General features: G+C 38.3%; 1 protein-coding gene and 1 pseudogene across 10 annotated transcripts in view; one reads left to right on the plus strand and one right to left on the minus strand.

Moving 5' to 3' along the window:
- MLLT10 (MLLT10 histone lysine methyltransferase DOT1L cofactor) overlaps positions 1-17,553 on the minus strand; it is a 124,618-nt gene that overhangs the window by 22,711 nt on the left and 84,354 nt on the right. For all 9 annotated transcript variants that reach the window (XM_080918286.1, XM_080918285.1, XM_080918287.1 and 6 more), the window contains 2 exons: positions 13,601-13,645; positions 12,735-12,767 (listed from right to left, as the gene is read on the minus strand). In XM_080918286.1, coding sequence (XP_080774412.1) covers positions 12,735-12,767; positions 13,601-13,645 — 78 coding nt within the window. The remainder of the gene's footprint in view (positions 1-12,734; positions 12,768-13,600; positions 13,646-17,553) is intronic.
- LOC308421664 (heterogeneous nuclear ribonucleoprotein A3-like) lies at positions 933-7,050 on the plus strand (annotated as a pseudogene). Its single transcript has 2 exons — positions 933-1,069; positions 6,294-7,050. The product of its transcript is annotated as a heterogeneous nuclear ribonucleoprotein A3-like (transcript).

Here is a 17,553-nt window from a genome sequence, read left to right on the forward strand (position 1 = left end):
AGGCTCACTGGAAACTGACATCTCAGAGTGAAGCTAAGGTGACAACATGACACCTGACGGCCTCCTACAGCCTCTATGCGCACAGGTGACCCCAGCTGAGCATGAGCAAATGCTAAGGCCAAGGGTGAACTAGCTTGTTCTCTCTCTCCTCTCTCTCTCTCTCTCTCTCACACACACACACACACACACACACACACGGGGGGGGGGGGGGGGGGCCTGACCCTAGCCAGAAAGGTTTCTGCCTCACAGAAACATGTGCTAATACAGGAGACACTTTTGCCAATGTCCCAATTTGTTGGTACCCAAGTTGGTAGTGCTTCTAGCACATGGTAAGAGGCCAAGGTTGACACGAACATTTTCTAATCCATGTGACAGTCTCCTGGACAAAAACTGAAAAAAATACTGTTTTAACCATGAAAGGAAAAAAGAAGAGAAAGGAAAAGGAAGGAGGGGGAGGGGTATCAAGAAAACCTGATTTCAATAGGACAAAGAGGAAATATTAATAAATATTAAAATAATTAATATTAACTAGTGTTAATGTTAAGTGGGAAGAAAGGCTGTAGTTCAAGTCGCTTAGAAGCTGAGGAGGCTCAGTCAGTGACGTGCCTGCTATGCCAGCATTAGGACCTGCACTTGATCCTCAAAATCCATGTGAAAAGCCAGGCAGTCGGGATGCCAGGGCTGTAAGGAAGAGACAGACAGGAGGGTCAGGTCTTCCAGTCACGACCGGGGGGAGCTGCAGGTTCAGCAAGAAACTGTCTTAACAATTAAGATGGAAAATGATAGCAAGTGGAAAGTGACAGAGGAACATACTATCAGCTCTGCGCTCCAGTGTGTGTGTTTGTGTGTGTGTGTCTCACTCGCACACACTATAACTCTAGAAGGTAATAATAATTAGTAAATTATATCAGCTTATCAGTGGGACTTGATATATGACCTCTGAGAATTGCAGTGACCCACGACAGACACCACAGACTGTGCTGGGTAGGGTGCACCGAGTGCACACCAAGGGCATCTCTCTCCTTAGTCCTGGGAGACAGATTGGGGATGAGCAGCATCTCTACAGCAGGTATGTAAGAGCACTACACAACTCAGAAGGAAGGTGTGTGGAAGAAGCATGGTGGAGATCAGAAAGGGGTGGGCACCACCTACAGACCAGTGCAATACATACAAGCAAGAAAACAGATGCGAAATCAACAGCAATAAAAAGTGTTCTCACTTGGACACAGTAAGATTTACTGACTGGTTTTACAAAGACTGTTGTAGTCAATCTTGGGGTGTGGGGTGGAGGGTGTTTGTCAGGTAAACCGAAATTCACAGGCATCAAGCTGAGATAAATTGTGAAGAGCTAACACAGTGCTGCTGCTAAACAAAAAGAGACTCAACCAAGGCAACAGTGCTGAGCAAACATTACAAAGTTCGTGACACTTGGTGACTAATTAGACCTGAAAAAGGGGAGCATAGCCCTCAATAATTCTTAAGCACAAGTAAAGAGGGTCAAAGATCCCTGAAGCCAGACTAGCAAGGAAAAAGAGTATTTGGTTTCTATGTCCGGCTAAGAGGTTTTACATATAAACAAACTTAAGTGTGAAGAAAGTGATCCTTCCTCCCCATAAGAACAGCATCATCAAGAAAACAGATGACAACAAATTTCGGCAAGGATATGGGAAAAGAGGAAGCTTACCTATGTGTGATGGAAAGGTAAACTTGTATCATTATGGAAATCACTATAGAGATTTCTAAAAACACTAAAAAAAAAACAATCATGGGACCCAACTATACGACAGCACTACTTTGGAACAGTACAGTAAGTCAGCACACCATAGACAGATACTTGGTCATCTATGTTCATAGCTGCTCCAGCCAAAAGGCCATGAAGGGAATAAGCCTAGACATCCATCAACAATTGAGTGGATAAAGAGAAGGTGGTACATATACACAAGGAATTGAGTTTAGGAGTGGGGTTCAAAACAGAGTTTCTCAGTGAAGCCTTGGAACTCGCTGTGTGTCCTGGAACTCACTCTAGAGACTGGATGGCTTCAAACTCAAGAGATCCTCCAGGGTTAAAAGGCTTGCACCACCACTGCCCAGCAACACAAAGAAATATTATACAGCCATAAGGAAAAGGAAAATCAACAATGTATAAAAATTGACTGGGTATCATAATATTAAATGAAATAAGCTAAAAACTCAGAAATACTGCATATTTCCTCTTATAGGGAACTTATATTTAAAGTTGTATGTGTGTGTGTGCACGTGCACATGTATAGAAAAATGAAAATTAAGTAAAAAAAACAAGCTTAATCAGAATTAGTAGATACCATTTCTTATTGCAAATCTGAGTCACAAGATGATTTTATCATGTCTTTGGAGACTCCTGTAGGCATAACACCCCTGCACAATCTAGACACAGCAGTTGAGCATGAAATACCAAGACCACCTCGCCCTCACCAACGGGAGAGCTAGCAGCTAATGCATTGTTAACACAGCCTAACAACTTGAGTTCAATCCCCAAAATTCATTAAAGAATGAGAAAACTAACTCCACAAAGTTATATTCTAGTGACATTTGCATGCACACACAAATGGGAACATGTAAGTAAAGCCTTACAAACCAGCACGCATAAATCACAGAGCCATAAGTACTATAAGAGTAAGTAATCTTGTGAACTCTAAAACTGACTTTCTGCTGTCCTGTGCCATAGGTAACGGAGAAAAGCACAAATTTTATTCGAAAAACTAAACTTAGATTTTATTTGAAAACAAAACATTGAGTGTAGTGGTGGTGCACATGTTTAATATCAGCCCTTGGAAGGCAGATACAGGTGATTCTCTGAGTTCAAGGTCAACCCGCTCTACATAGTGAGGTCCAGGACAGCCAGAGCTACATAAAGGAACTGATTGGGGTGAAAAAATATCTAACAACAAAGCAAAACAAAACAAAAACAAAAAAGCCAACATACAATCTATCAAAACTAGATGGTATATGCTGAAATACTAACAATCTGGCTAGTTATAGTCAAGGTGTTCTCATTTTAACTCACCAGAGTTTCTACTATCACTCACTGTGTGATTCACTCATGTTATCCATCTCACCCCTAATAATAATCCAGGCTTTCCCATACTTCATGAAGACAATGGTCAAAACCAAAGAACAAAAATTACAACACCTAGGAATTTCTCAGGATAATCAAGGGAAGAGAACCACAGAAAGAACCCTATGAGTATAATTATTCAAAAGAGAAATATGCAAACCAAAAAACAAAAGACCAAAACAAAAACAACGAGATCTTAGGTCAGACTTGCTGGCCAGTCTAGCCAAAAACAGGAGACATGCAACCTAAGGTATAAATGTATGTACGTACATACGTGCACATGTATGAACATGTATACACACACACACATACACACACACACAAAATGTGTCATAAAAGTTTAGTCATGTTAGACAGAACAGAAACAGCACTTTTAGCAAGATGAATATTTATAAATAAAAATACACTGCTGCAGTACAAGCATGTGTGCCGTGTGTGTAGGAGCCAAAGAAGGTTAAAAGAAAGTGCCAAATTCCATGAAACCCAAGTTACAGATGGTTGTTAGATTCCATGTTAGTGGTAGGGACTGAAAACAAGTCTTCTGCAAGGGCAGTAAGTGCTCTTAGCTTCAGAGACATGGCTCCAGTCTAATAAGACAATATTGAATGTGGATCATTCCGGTTTATTCAACAAATACTAGCTTTCTATAACAAAATACATAAAACAGAAAAGATTATCACAGTCAGGATTTATATTCCAGTAGAGCTAGGCCCATGCCTACAGTCCCAGAATCAGGAGGTAGAAGTAGAAGGATTGCAAATTCAAGATGAGACTAAACTGCAGAGTGAAATTATGCCTCCAAAAATGCAGGGAGATTAGGGATGAGATGAAAATAAAGAAGCATATGCGAACTTTAAAGGAAGGAATTCTAAGTGCCTGCCGTCGTGTCTTGCATTTTACTCAAGTACCAGGGACTGACTGAGGTCCAGCATACACTTTACTGCGTGTCTTAGCCCTAGTAGCTTACAAGTTTTGATGGTGAAAGCACACCACACACATAATTTCCAACACTCAGAATGGAAAGACAAAAGTTAGGGGGTGCACACTGAAATCCAAACAATACGTGTTCTTTTTAAGAATAAACTTCTGGCTGAGATAAAAATTGAGTCTGATGTTCTCAGCTTTATGACCATAACCAAAATTACTCAAGTGTTCTGGGCTCCATATTATTATACAAAAAGCTACCTTCATTTGACAATGCCCATTTAAAGGTTTTAGTAATGTCACCTCATATTAATACTCAACAAATGGTAGCTACAGCCATTTTAGCATTTTACGTGCTACTTTAAACTTTCTAGGTTAACTAAGTGGTATTATAATTTTCTCATCCACCAATGTCCTTGCCACATTACGAAAGCCAAAATTACCATCCAACCATATGCAACAATAATCACAAAAGTATAATGCTGAGAAGCAAAGCTGTGGTGAATAAAGACCTTCAGTCTAGTAAGCTTAATTGTTTTGATATTGCATTAGGATGTTTATATAGATTACCCAGACCAAGTACAATGCACTAATCCTGCTTTGGAGCCATTTGTGAGCTCAGGTTTGTTAAAAAATACCTCAAAATATTCCTTTCATGGCAACTAAACTTAAAGACCTCTGCTTTTTGCTCACAGACTGACATTAATACTTGGGTAAGACCTTCTGAATCTTCTCTATCTACTCTTTTTACTTACTTAAGAAGGAAAGAAGGGCAGGGGCTGGAGAGATGGCTTAGAATAGTACTTGCTGTACTTGTAGCAGACCTGGGTTCAATTCCCAACACAAACTTAAAGGCCCACAATTACCAAAAAGTTCAATTTCAGACAATCCAATAGTCTCTAATTTTTTCAGGCACGAGGAATCCATGCTGCATATATGTGCATGCAAAAAGAACACACAGAAAAAAATAAACAGCAAGAGCAACAAGTGCTCTTACTGTGGGCCATCCATCCCTCTAGCCCCTTCACCACCACCCTATTTAACAGCACTCTCTTTCCATCCTTTACAAGTTTTGCAGGTTTTGATCGAAATCAATCTAATATTTATTGAGTTCAATGAACTGAATCCCACAACACACATGACCTAGGAAAGTACTCTCAAGTTCAGGAAGAGAAGGTATGGTCGATGTCAGTGCCATAACTGATCCACAGTCGTTTTTCCACCCATTCATTCTCCGTCCCTTCATCTAGTTAATGCTTAGTAACTACTAAGAAACACACAATGAGTTTGAAGCAGAAATAAAACTGGGAGCAAGAAAAACAAGACAAAATTGTGTTCACCAGGAATATACAGTTCAATTACAAAGACAAAACTTACAAGAGCATAAAAATACATTCCATAATAACTAGGACAAACAAGGAGAAGGTACAGGAGAAGAGAGAGAGAGAGAGAGAGAGAGAGAGAGAGAGAGAGAGAGAGAGAGAGAGAGAGAGAGAGAAAAGAAAAGAAAGAATATTCTGCTGTGGTGGTTTGAATATGCTTGGCCCAGGTAGTGGCATTAATAGGAGGATGTGTCACTGTGGGATGTGTGGGGGATGGGGTGAGAAGGCAGGAGTTGATGCCTGGAAGACAGTCTTCTGTTTGCCTTCCTTGAAAGATGTGGAACTCTTCAGCTCCTTCCACAATACTGTGCCTACTAGGACGCTGCCATGCTTTGTGCTATGATAATGGACTGAACCTCTGAACATGTAAGCCAGCCCCAAATAAATGTTGTCCCTTATAAGAGTTGCCTTGGTCACGTGTCTGTTCACTGGATTGGAAACCTAACTGAGAAGTCTGCTGCATTTGCATATGGGAGCCTAGCACAACTATCATCAGAGGCTTCAACTGATGGAAACAGATACAGAGATCCACAGTCAGGGGTTGCCTGCCTTTAATACCTGTTCCCTTTCCTCCTACTGGGCTGCCTCTTCTAGCTTCAATGATAGAGGAGGTTCCTATTCTCACTGCAACTTTGATGTGCCAGGGCTGGCTAATAAACATGGGAGGTCTCACATTTTCTGAGAGAAGTGGTAGAGAAGTGAATTTGGGGTTGGGGAAGAGAAACTGTGCTCAGGATAAAAAATAAAGAGAAAGGGGGTGAGGTGAAGTGAGGATAAGAAAGGGGAAAAAAAAGAAAAAAAAACAGAAAAGAGAAGAGAAACTTTAAAAAATAAAAGTGGGGTCTCATATTGAACTTGAGTTGGAAGAGGAAGAATCCAGTCTTAAAATAAAGCCGTGATCCTAAGGAACCAGAGCAGCTGAGGAAGCTGTTCATTGGTGGGCTGAGCTTTGAAACCACAGATGACAGTTTAAGAGAACATTTTGAGAAATGGGGCACACTTACAGACTGTGTGGTGATGAGAGATCCTCAAACAAAACGTTCCAGAGGCTTTGGTTTTGTGACCTACTCTTGTGTTGAAGAGGTGGATGCTGAATGTGTGCTCGGCCACACAAGGTCGATGGGCGTGTGGTGGAACCAAAGAGAGCTGTTTCTAGAGAGGATTCTGCAAAAGCCTGGTGCCCATGTAATGGTGAAAATTGTTGGTAGTGGTATTAAAGAGGATATGGAAGAATATAATCTGAGAGACTACTTTGAAAAGTATGGCAAGACTGAAACCACAGAAGTTATAGAAGACAGGCAGAGTGGGAAAAAGAGAGGATTTGCTTTCGTAACTTTTGATGATCATGACACAGTTGACAAAATTGTTGTTCAGAAATACCACACTATTAATGGGAATAACTGTAAAGTGGAAAAGGCCCTTTCTAAACAAGAGATGCAGTCTGCTGGATCACAGAGAGGCCGTGGAGGTGGTGGGGCTGGCAACTTTATGGATCATGGAGAAAACTTTGGTCATGGTGGAAACTTTGGCGGACCAGTAGGCTATGGTGGAGGAGGTGGTGGCAGTAGCTGTAGTTATGGTGGTGGCTCTGGTGCTGGAGGAGGAGAGTATGATGGTTACAGTGAAGAAGGATTATTTTGGTGGAATTAACTATGGTGGTGACTTTGCAACAATCAAGTGATGAGCCCATAAAGGGGGCAGTTTTGGTGGCAGAAGCTTGAGCAGTTCAAGGTTACTCTGAGACAGTTGTCCCAAATGCATTAAGGAAACTGTAACAATCTGCCACAGAAGGAAGGAGGACCCATAGTCAGAAAAGCTGCTGCAGCTTAAACAGGACCCTTCCTGTTCTGGACTTCCAGCTACAAAACAATGCAGCTACTGATCAATGCAATGTAGTGTCAATTAGATATACATTCCTGAGGTTTTTGTTTAATCTGTTGTAGCTTTCTTTGTCTCTTTCTTTTCACTGCATCGGGTATAGTGCCCAGTAAATTGTGGTAGTAATGTGAGGGAAAAAAAAATATTAAGGAATTTTTAAGATAGAGAGACACACAAAAAGAAAGATGGAAATATACCAAGATATAGGACCAACTGCCTACCATGACTGAACTACCTGTTCTGCAGAAAAAGAAGGAAAATGAAAACAAGACTAACTTAACTTTGGGGGTTGAGAAAACACAAGAGGTTTTTTTGGGGTTTTTTTTTTTTTTCCTTGAAAGAGAAATAGCAACTCGTTCCATTAAGGTGAGGGAAGAGGTGTGGTGAGCAATAAATGTTGTAAAGGGCAGAATCCCAAATGTAACCCAGTGTTTATATTCTGGTCATTTACATACTTTGATGGGCTTTGAAGACAACTAAACATACTAGATAGTTGACCTTGAAACAGAACTAGATAGAATTATATGAGCCTCTAAGAACAAAAAGCTGCTAAGAGTCCATAAGAAATGTGGCTAAACAGAGAATGAGATTGTGCTGACCAGTTTTATATCTTCATGTATAGTTTTATATGCTCAACATAGCTAGAGTCATCTGAAACGAGGGAATTTCAACTGAAAAAAAAATGACTCCATAATTTAGTGATGGTTCTCAAACGCTTTAACCTCTTCTATAGTCCATCATCCAACAGAGGTAGTGGGAAAGAAAGGATATGGGAGAGATGGCACTGTTTAGAAAGGTTTTTTTGGAGCAATTCCCATCTGTGTTGTCTGGAAACAGTTCAGTGCACAGGTCAGCAACGACAACTCAATCCACTCCCAAACACGTCACAGAGACACCGGCCGTCCAGTTTGGTGCGGTCAGGATAGCAAACACGAATCAACAGCGGTTCCACTACCTGTTAGAGACAGCCAGGCCTCAGCCTAAGTATGAGTCAGCAGGATAGACTGACCAGGAGTTGTTCTCAGCTGTGCCTCTCTCAGGGAAGCAAAGATCAGTGAAGATATGAGACCAGTAAGTGTTGCATAGCTAGTTCTGTAAGAAAGCTATGCCCTTTACTGCCCATGGAACTATTTAAAAAAAAAAAAAAAAGGTCCCTCCAAACATCACATGTCCTGTACAGGTGTTGCCTCAGCACGCACATCCATCTCAGCTGACACAATTCTATCAACCAATACGACTTACTACCAGAAGTTTTTGGGTGTGTTTTTCTCTAAGGAATCCCAACAAATGAATCTCGAATACACAATGTAAGGTGGACCAACACATGTTTGCCCTTAGTAAAGAATCTCTCATCACGCGTCTTCCCAAATGCTTGCTTTAGCAGAACATCCTCTTTTCCATATCTGCTTCAATGAAACACTCCTTCATGAGTCTGCCTAAGTCTTTCACCAGTGTCCACTTCAGGAAAACACTCCTTCACGTGTTTGCCCCAGCAAAACACCATCCAACACAACTGACTTTGCAAAGAACCCTTAAGTTTCCACTTCATCCATAAGATGGTGCCATCTCTGGGCTGGTGATCCTAGGTTCTAAAAGAAAGCAGGCAGAGCAAGCCATGTGGAGCAAGCCAGTAAGCAGAACCCCACTATGGCCTCTACATCAGTTCCTACCCTGTTTGAATTCCTGTCCTGGCTGGCCTCCTTTGATGATGGACTACAATGTGGAAGTGTAAACCATTTACTCTCCACCTTGTTTTTGCTCATGGTGTTTCATCACAGCAATAGTAACTAATCCTGGCTAAAACATAGTTTTCAGAAAGGAAAGTTAGGAAAAGTCTGAGAATTCAATTTACTTTTCCTTGCTGTGGAACAAAGAAAGATGCAAAACTGTTAAAAAGCCTCTGTGAGCCCCAAGCTGGTGTTAGAGGTGAAAGTCAGCAGATACAAATTCACATCAGTACTATAACTGAAAACAGGAACCAGGATAAGCCTGGCTGTGATTTTCTTTCCAAATTCTTCTGATATACTACTAAATATAATAAACTTTAGCCATGTGAAAGTCGAAACACAAAACAACAACAAAAACAACCAACTGAAACAACTTATTTCATATGAATAAAGTAGAGAAAAAGGAAAAAAAGCCAAAGTTAATGAATGTGTGTTTTTTAAGCTGTTAAATGTATACTAATAGCAACAGTACCATAACAAAGCTAGGAACAGAATCAGAGCTGGAGGGAGGGGCTCAGGAAAAAGAACAAGCATTCAAACTGCAGAGACACAGAATGAAATCAAAGACAACAGAGAAAAATCTGTGAAATGACTCCCAGCAAAACCAAACATTTTAAGAATTAGGGTAGGTCATGAATGAAGAATAGCAAGAAATGGGTCTCTGCATTATCTCATGCCTTATTCTACAAAGTAATCATCATAAAGGGAAAATTTTACATTAGAAAAAAGCGTATAACATTCGAAACTAAACGAATAGCTCACTGTCACTGGATAAAGGTACTTGCTTCACAGAGTGGGAAAGAACCAGCCCCACTCCGCGTTGTCATCTAAGCTCCTGACATGGGCACAGACACAACAATGTGAAAAATAATAAAAACAAGTAACAGAGCATACATGGTATGAAAGCAGAAAGGACTTTGGGGAGGGAGGGAAAACCACACAGCAATGGACGGGGCCAGAGAACTGGGCAGAATCAGCAAGAACACAAGATGTATAAAAATTTCTCAATAAAAAAAAAATCACTAAGTAATTTAAACAAAAGCCGAAAGAGGGTATTTTGGCAACTAAACTGTCACAGTACACTCACTGCATGTTCTCACAGCTGTTTCATCCTTTTATGTTGGCAGTATTTCCACTTGCCATCAAAGAGCCTTCTCTTAAATCTTAGACACTTTTTCTACAAGTTTCCTCCCAATAGGAAGACTTCACTATAAGCAGACAGGTCAAATACTATGTTCTCATCACAGTTTATCCATCAAAGGCAATTTTCCTTTACTCTGAACTCTTTCCTATTGCAGATCATAAAATCTTAGTATTTCTTGAAAATGCTATTAATAAACATATTTATCTCATGATTGTAGTCCACCAAAACAGGATGCATTTATACTACACATTTCCTCCCCCCACCCCAGCAAAAAAAAAAAAAAAAAAAAAAAAAACTGATAACAATCTTTTTGGAAAGAACTTAATGTATATCAATCAAATGGAGAAGACAGACCTCAGTCTTGAGAAAGTTGCATATTTTACAGATTCTTGTACTGATGAAAAGTGTTGTCTATGTTGAAACTAAGGATTTTAGGTACTGATACCACACTCTAAATCACAACATTTATTTTCACTCCATACCTATCTAGAAGAATGTAAGCTAAGAATTAGTGATTTAAGAGTATTTTATACCTTACAACGTCTTATCCTCCCTTCTCCCAACACATATGCAGAAGGTGTCACAAAGAAGGAAACAGAGATGAGGAAAGCAGCATTTGGAGAGTAGAAGCAGGACGGATGATCATCCTTAACAACACAGACCACAGGAGACCCTGTCAACAATGAGGAGGAGGAGGAGAAGGGAAAATCCAAAAGGGATGTATGGAAAGAAGAGTAATGGAATATTTAGATGAAAATACTATGAATAGCATTTCCATAGTTACAGGCCAAGTACTTAATGTGGTTGAAATAAAACTGTCACCAAATATACAAAGAAACTAGCACAAAAACAAAACAAAAACAAACAAACAAAAAAAAAAAAAAAAAAAAAAAAAAAAACAGAAATTCTGAGTGACCTAAAACAAAGAGATGAAGTCGGTAACAGAACTTCTTCAACCTGATATATGATGCTATCTATGGAAAGCAGCTAACAACATTAACGGTGGACAACTAGAAGCCTCTGTGTAAGTCTGTAAAACGAGCAATATGACACAGGATCATGTGTGTGCTTCCCAATTCTATCTTGTAGAGCTGAAAAGAAGAGACATACCATGGCTTAAAGGTGACAGTGCTAAAGAGAACAGAATCTAGAAACTGGCTATTTCACAGTGAGAAAAAACGTCTTCCTGACATCACAGTGTGCACAGAAGAACTAGTACATACATGTCAGAAGCCTGTGGGAAACAGGAGTCTAAACATTCCATCAAAAACAAATGCACACCTGCAGTACATGTGCGTACACACACACACACACATTAGGAGCAGCAGGATGACAGAGTGATAAGACCTAATAACTACAGCCTACACCGTCTTCTCATCTCCACACATAGTACCCTCCCATCATGTACACATGTGTGTATGCACAGGCACACAGCGTGCACACACTCACACACATGTGCACGCTCTCACACACACTTTTTTAAGTAAAAATAAAAATGGTAAATGTCTGTGACAGTATGGTTAACCTTACTTTAACATTAAACAGTACACAACAAGCCAAAACTTCAAGTTACTCCATTAAGATGGTTTTCTAATCTACAGAGTTAAAAATACATTTTTTTAATAGAGAGGAAAAAAAACCTATACTGAGAAAAAAGAAAAAGTCATCACAGACTAAAAATCATTCACTGGAAATCTTTCATTTACATTTACAGCTAAAAAAGGATTCATTCACATCTTTTCTCTGTAATACAGGATGAAGGAAACACAAAGTAAAAATTCTCTCCCAACCTCACTTGCTAAAACCCACGTTAATAGTATTAATACTGGGAAGAAATAGTTTCAAGGTCAGCAAGATGGCTCAGCAGGTAAAAGCACTCACCACCAAATTGGACAACTGATTAAATCCAGGGAACTTGTGGGAGAGAGAATGCAATCTTCAAATATATACACATGCACACTAACAAATACAACATTTTTTTAAGATTAATGCAAAAGGGTTACAAAAAGCTGAGGAAACTAAAGAAATCTTCACACACTGCAATAATGACCATCATTGTAACTACACTGCTGAGATGAAAAGTGACACAATTATGAGCCTTATGTGCTGACAGACACCAAAGGTGAAGCTGCAACCACACTGTGAAAACTGGTCCCCAAATAGATAATTTCAAATATGTATTCACTACATGAAATGCAGAAATAAAGTAAAATATTAAAATTTCTGAAAATACAAAATTCACATTCCACACTGTGGTTAAGAGCAAGTTCCTGTTGTTTTTTTACTATAATTCCTATAATTACTAATCCATTAGTAAGGAAGATCTAGAAAGAAGGAGACTTTCACAAACAGAAGTTTCAGAACCGCAGACACAATGAATACCAGAATGATGACCTTCGCTGACTGACCACACCTCCTTGGGCAGGCTACAGAGCTTTTACTGACATACAGAACAACTAACTGGCTCACCAAAGCACTAGATTTCATCTAAGCAATAGGCCATGCTAACCTGCAATTGAGCTTTTTGATAAAAGGCAAACGTTTGTGATAAAGTGAACCACCAGAGAAGATCTAATGAAACTTACCATTGTGTATTGCATTCAGCAACTCTGAGAAGGCTTTTAAGTAAGGAAAAAAGGACGTCAGGTTAAGATCATTCTCAAACACACAAAGAAAAACATAGGCACAGACTGAATCAGCTTAACAAAATCTCAGTATGTCTACCAGATCTACTGTTTGAATTATTAAAACTAAAAGCTTCATTCATTAATCCATAGTGTAACTCCCTAAATATCATATATTTCATTTAGTAACACACGGCCTTCTAACTGAGATATGTTAGGTGCACTATCACAATGGTGACACTTTAACATATTTTTGAAAATTGCTTTAAAAACAGTATCAACATACTATCTCTTTAGTCATCTACATAGTATCTCTACAGAATGTAATAATCAACCTTAAAATATAATCAAGTTATAAAACAAAATCTTATTATGCCTTCTTACCCTATCACACTTTTATTTTCACCTCTAAACTTCAATGTAAGTTTCAACACATACAGAAGTGTAAATATAAAGGTAACTAATACAAATACTGAAAAATTATATTTACATTAAGGCTAAATGGTAACCAAATACTGAAAACGGTATGTCACCATGGGCAGAGATCATAATTCTAAAACCTTAAGTACCATAGTTTAAATTAAAAAATATATATTAATAATAATAATAATAATAATCTGCAATACTTGACTATAAGACAGATCCTAAACACAAGGAAAAGCATACGAAGGCATCTTTGTAAAAGAAAAAAAAGTCTACGAAATAAAAATCTGATGCATTTTGAAAAGTAAAACTTAGACCTTCAAAGGTATAAGCATTAATACATCAGAAAGGCACTAAACTAAGAGCCAGAAAGCCCAGGTTACTAACCCAGCTGGACAACTTACTGGTGGTTGGACAAGCTCCGTCATGTCGGTACTGCATGGAAATTTCTGTGGGTAAGGAACAAAGGGAAATTAGCAAAAAAATAATAATAATAATAATTTGATAAACTTAAGGACAGACAAAGAACAGGACAAAAAACTGAGAGGAATTAATAGCAAAGTCCACTTGACAAGACAAAGCAGACAGAGAAACAAAACTTATACTCTACTATTTGGTATATAAGGGGTAAAAACTACACATAATTACCAGGTAGTTCAATAGTACATATGTATATACATAAAGAATAAGAAAAATATAATATGTATATATATATAGAGAGAGAGAGAGACAGACAGACTGACAAAATATCAATGTCCATTAGCAAGTACCCGAGAATAAACGTGTTTGTAATAACCATCAGGAAATAAACTACAAGCACTTGGGAAGAGTCTCCACAACAGCCTGTCTACATTTGGTTGCCCTGTGGGCCTGGCTGTTAGAAACACACAGCTCACTCTGCATACCACCACTCCTTAGACAAGGGGTCCTGAACTGAGTGTGAGTTGGAGAAACCAAACTAAACACAAACAGCAAGCACACATTCAATTCTCTCCTCTCTGACTAGCTATCAGAACTTCTTGGCTTAACTTCTTCCGAAATGCTAAGACTATAACCTGGAAGCATAAGCTGAAATACGCTCCTCCTTTCTCTCTCCCCTTAAACTGCTTTCTGACAGGACCATTTAGAAAGGAGATCACTGGCAATCTTTCACTTTAGTAGAAACTACAAGTGGGGGGAGGGGCTCCTGAGTTGTCTGTTCAAAACCTTGCCTCTATGACATACTGCGAAGTGACTTTCCACAATCCACTTTTGGAAATTTATCACCACCACAGAATCGCAGCACTAAGACCAACTTCCAAGTATCTTTCTTATTTTACAAATGGCATTTTTATCAGCACTATATTAATGATTTGAGGCTTTTACTTTTAAAAACAGGAACTGTGTACTTGGAAAAGGATACAGTATGCTGCAATAAACGATGCTAAACCATCAAACTCTTCTCACATTTAGGTGTGGGAGCACCACACCATGCACATACAGAGGTAGCAGGACAATTTTGTGCCGTTCGCTTCACCCACTTTTACTTGAGTGCCAGACCAAAACTCAGGTAACCAGGTGTAAAAGGCAAATAAGTGTCTTTCCCTACCAAGTGACCTCACCTGTCTCCACTTTCTTTGTGTGCATGTGTGTGCACATGCTTGTTTATGTTTGGGTATGAAAACACCTGTGTGAATGTAAGGGAATAACCTTCGGCCCACTGCTGGGTACATGAGGCTACCTGGCCTGAGAACTTCTGCAGATTCCTGGTTTTCTTCCCACCTAGCCAAAGTTGTACTGGAATTGCAAATGCATACTATCACATGCTGCTTTACCTACAATGCTGGGGATGTGAACTCTGTACCTCATGCTTGCATGGTAAATACCTGACCCACTGAGGAGGGGCACGCAGCTAGTGTAACTTAAAAGTTTATCTATAAGAAATAACGAATCAGAATCTTACTATTAAAATGGACAAGCAACATAAATCATGACAGAGAAACAGAAGAAAAATACAAGTTCTAAGTACTAGTATTTTGTGTTTCAAAAGATCAGGATCCACAGCTGGGAAGATAGCTCAGTGGTTAAAAGCACTTCCATTCTTGTAGAGAGGACTTCAGTTCAGTTCAGTTCCAGGCACTAAAATGGCAGTGCACAACTGTCTCTAACTGCAGTTCCCAGAGATTCAATGCCCAATTTTGCCTTCCATGACCACATGCATGTGATACAAGTACACACACACACACACACACACACACCCCTGAGCATATACATACACAGATATGCAAACACATAACTGCATACTGACACACAAAATAAAAAAATTGGGGGGAGGAGCACACAGTGGTCATAACCTAAAATTTAATCTACAAGAAATAAAAAATCAGGGTTGGCACATCCCAGTATTCAGACAGGTGAGACCGGAGGACCCCAGTTTCAGGAGAGCTTTGGCTAACACAAACAAAACAAATGCACAGAATTCTAGTAACAATAGCAACAGCATCTATTGACTAAATAGAAGTATTCTTAAACCTTTTAGTGCTCTCAAACCTAAGACATGCTGTTACCACAGGCTGAATGAGGCAACTTGATTTTGTCTTCCATTAAAGAAATTGAGAAATAACAATAATCAAGACCAGAAATAGTCCAAAATGTTCTATTTCATCATCCTGGACCTCACCCTCAATAAACTCATCCAACCCCATCTCCAAAATCATTATCAGCTCCAACTGTGACTCAATTAGATTCATCCCTTAAATAAATATTTACTTCCTTTTCTGCAAATATTGTTGAAGTACTTTTTCTTAACTTACTTCAAAGTATGACTCCCTAGTCTTTTCCAACTTGATACAAACTTTACAAATACAATGACTTGTATTGCAGCTTAACTATAATCACTTGAAGGGAATGTACAATTACACAGGATACTGAAGTGCATATACATGATATTCAGTCAGTACTTACTACTGTGTTAACTAGAACAGTAAAAAAAAAAAAAAAAAACCCAGAATAGCAAAAACAATTCTTAACAATAAAAGAGCTTCTGGAGGAATCACCATCTCTGACCTCAAGCTCTACTACAGAGCAACAGTGATTATAAAAACAAAACAAAACAAAACAAAAACAAAGCACCTGCATGCTATTGGTACAGAGACAGACGCATTGATCAGTGGAAAGAACTGAAGACCCAGAAATAAAAGCACACACCTATGGACACTTGGGGAACAGAGGGATGACTTATAGATAATAAATGACTTCTAAACTTACAATTTAGCCAAGAAGAAAAATTAACTTTATTACAGAAGAACAATGTTATTATATCTGTTTAAATTTGCTCATGCATTCCACTGGTTACAGATGACTGAGCTATATTATCTGTTTGATTTCTTAACAAAATCGTTTTCAGATTAGGAATATAGCTTTATCACTTAGAGCTGTAATATTTGTATGTCTTAATTTCTTTTCCTAGATAGTAATAATGCTTAAAACACTTAAAACACGGTGCCTCTCACACACCAAATACTCATCAGCAGTTGACAATGTACCAAGCTTCTACAACAGACTTGTCATTCCAACTTATCAGAAGAAAATACTCTATTCTAGTTATGAAACTTATATTAGAAATGTGTAAAATGACTTATCTTAGGTTTAAGTAAAATTGTTTTATTTTATAATTTTAGTAAGTTTAACATACTTAAAAGTATCTGCATATTAAAATTCCAGTTAATTTAATGGTTTAAAGCTACAATATGTTCTACTAAAAATTTGCTCTAGATGATTATATTTTTATAATAACAAAGTAAAAGATATGAATTAAGGTTTTTACTGCAACTAAAGTACTACAAACTCTGCTTTCTGAAAGAAACATTACTTTTCGTGTTTAACATCTCTCTAAATCTGTAATCGGTTTCATTAAAAAAAATAAACCTCTTAAAAGCTATAAGTTAGTTATTTTTTAATTTCATTAATCTAAAGATATGTATTTTTAAAAAGCACTCAAATGTAACTAACTTTGGAATTCAAATTCTATGTTACAAAATTACAGGACTCAGTGAAGATCACAAAAATGAATTTAAGCTTTATGTTCTAAGCTTAATTCATTATTATAATTCTTACTAAAATTTATATGACCCCAATTTTTTATAAGTAAATTTATTTAAATTTGCATTTTGTGGCAAAAGGCTAAGGCTGATTGCTACGTTCTTATGGTCTCAAAGGAAAAATAAATAAAAACATTTATTCAAATGTGCAATGTATTTAAATCTCTTTAATGAACTTTGTTCCCACTGTAATTTATTTTCCCACCTCCTGAAACAGTAGTTCTCAACCAGAGGCAATTTGGGCCTCCTGGGGACATTTAACAATGTCTGGAGACATA

The sequence above is a fragment of the Micromys minutus genome (genome assembly GCF_963924665.1).
Source record: "Micromys minutus genome assembly, chromosome: 6".
NCBI lineage: Eukaryota > Metazoa > Chordata > Mammalia > Rodentia > Muridae > Micromys > Micromys minutus.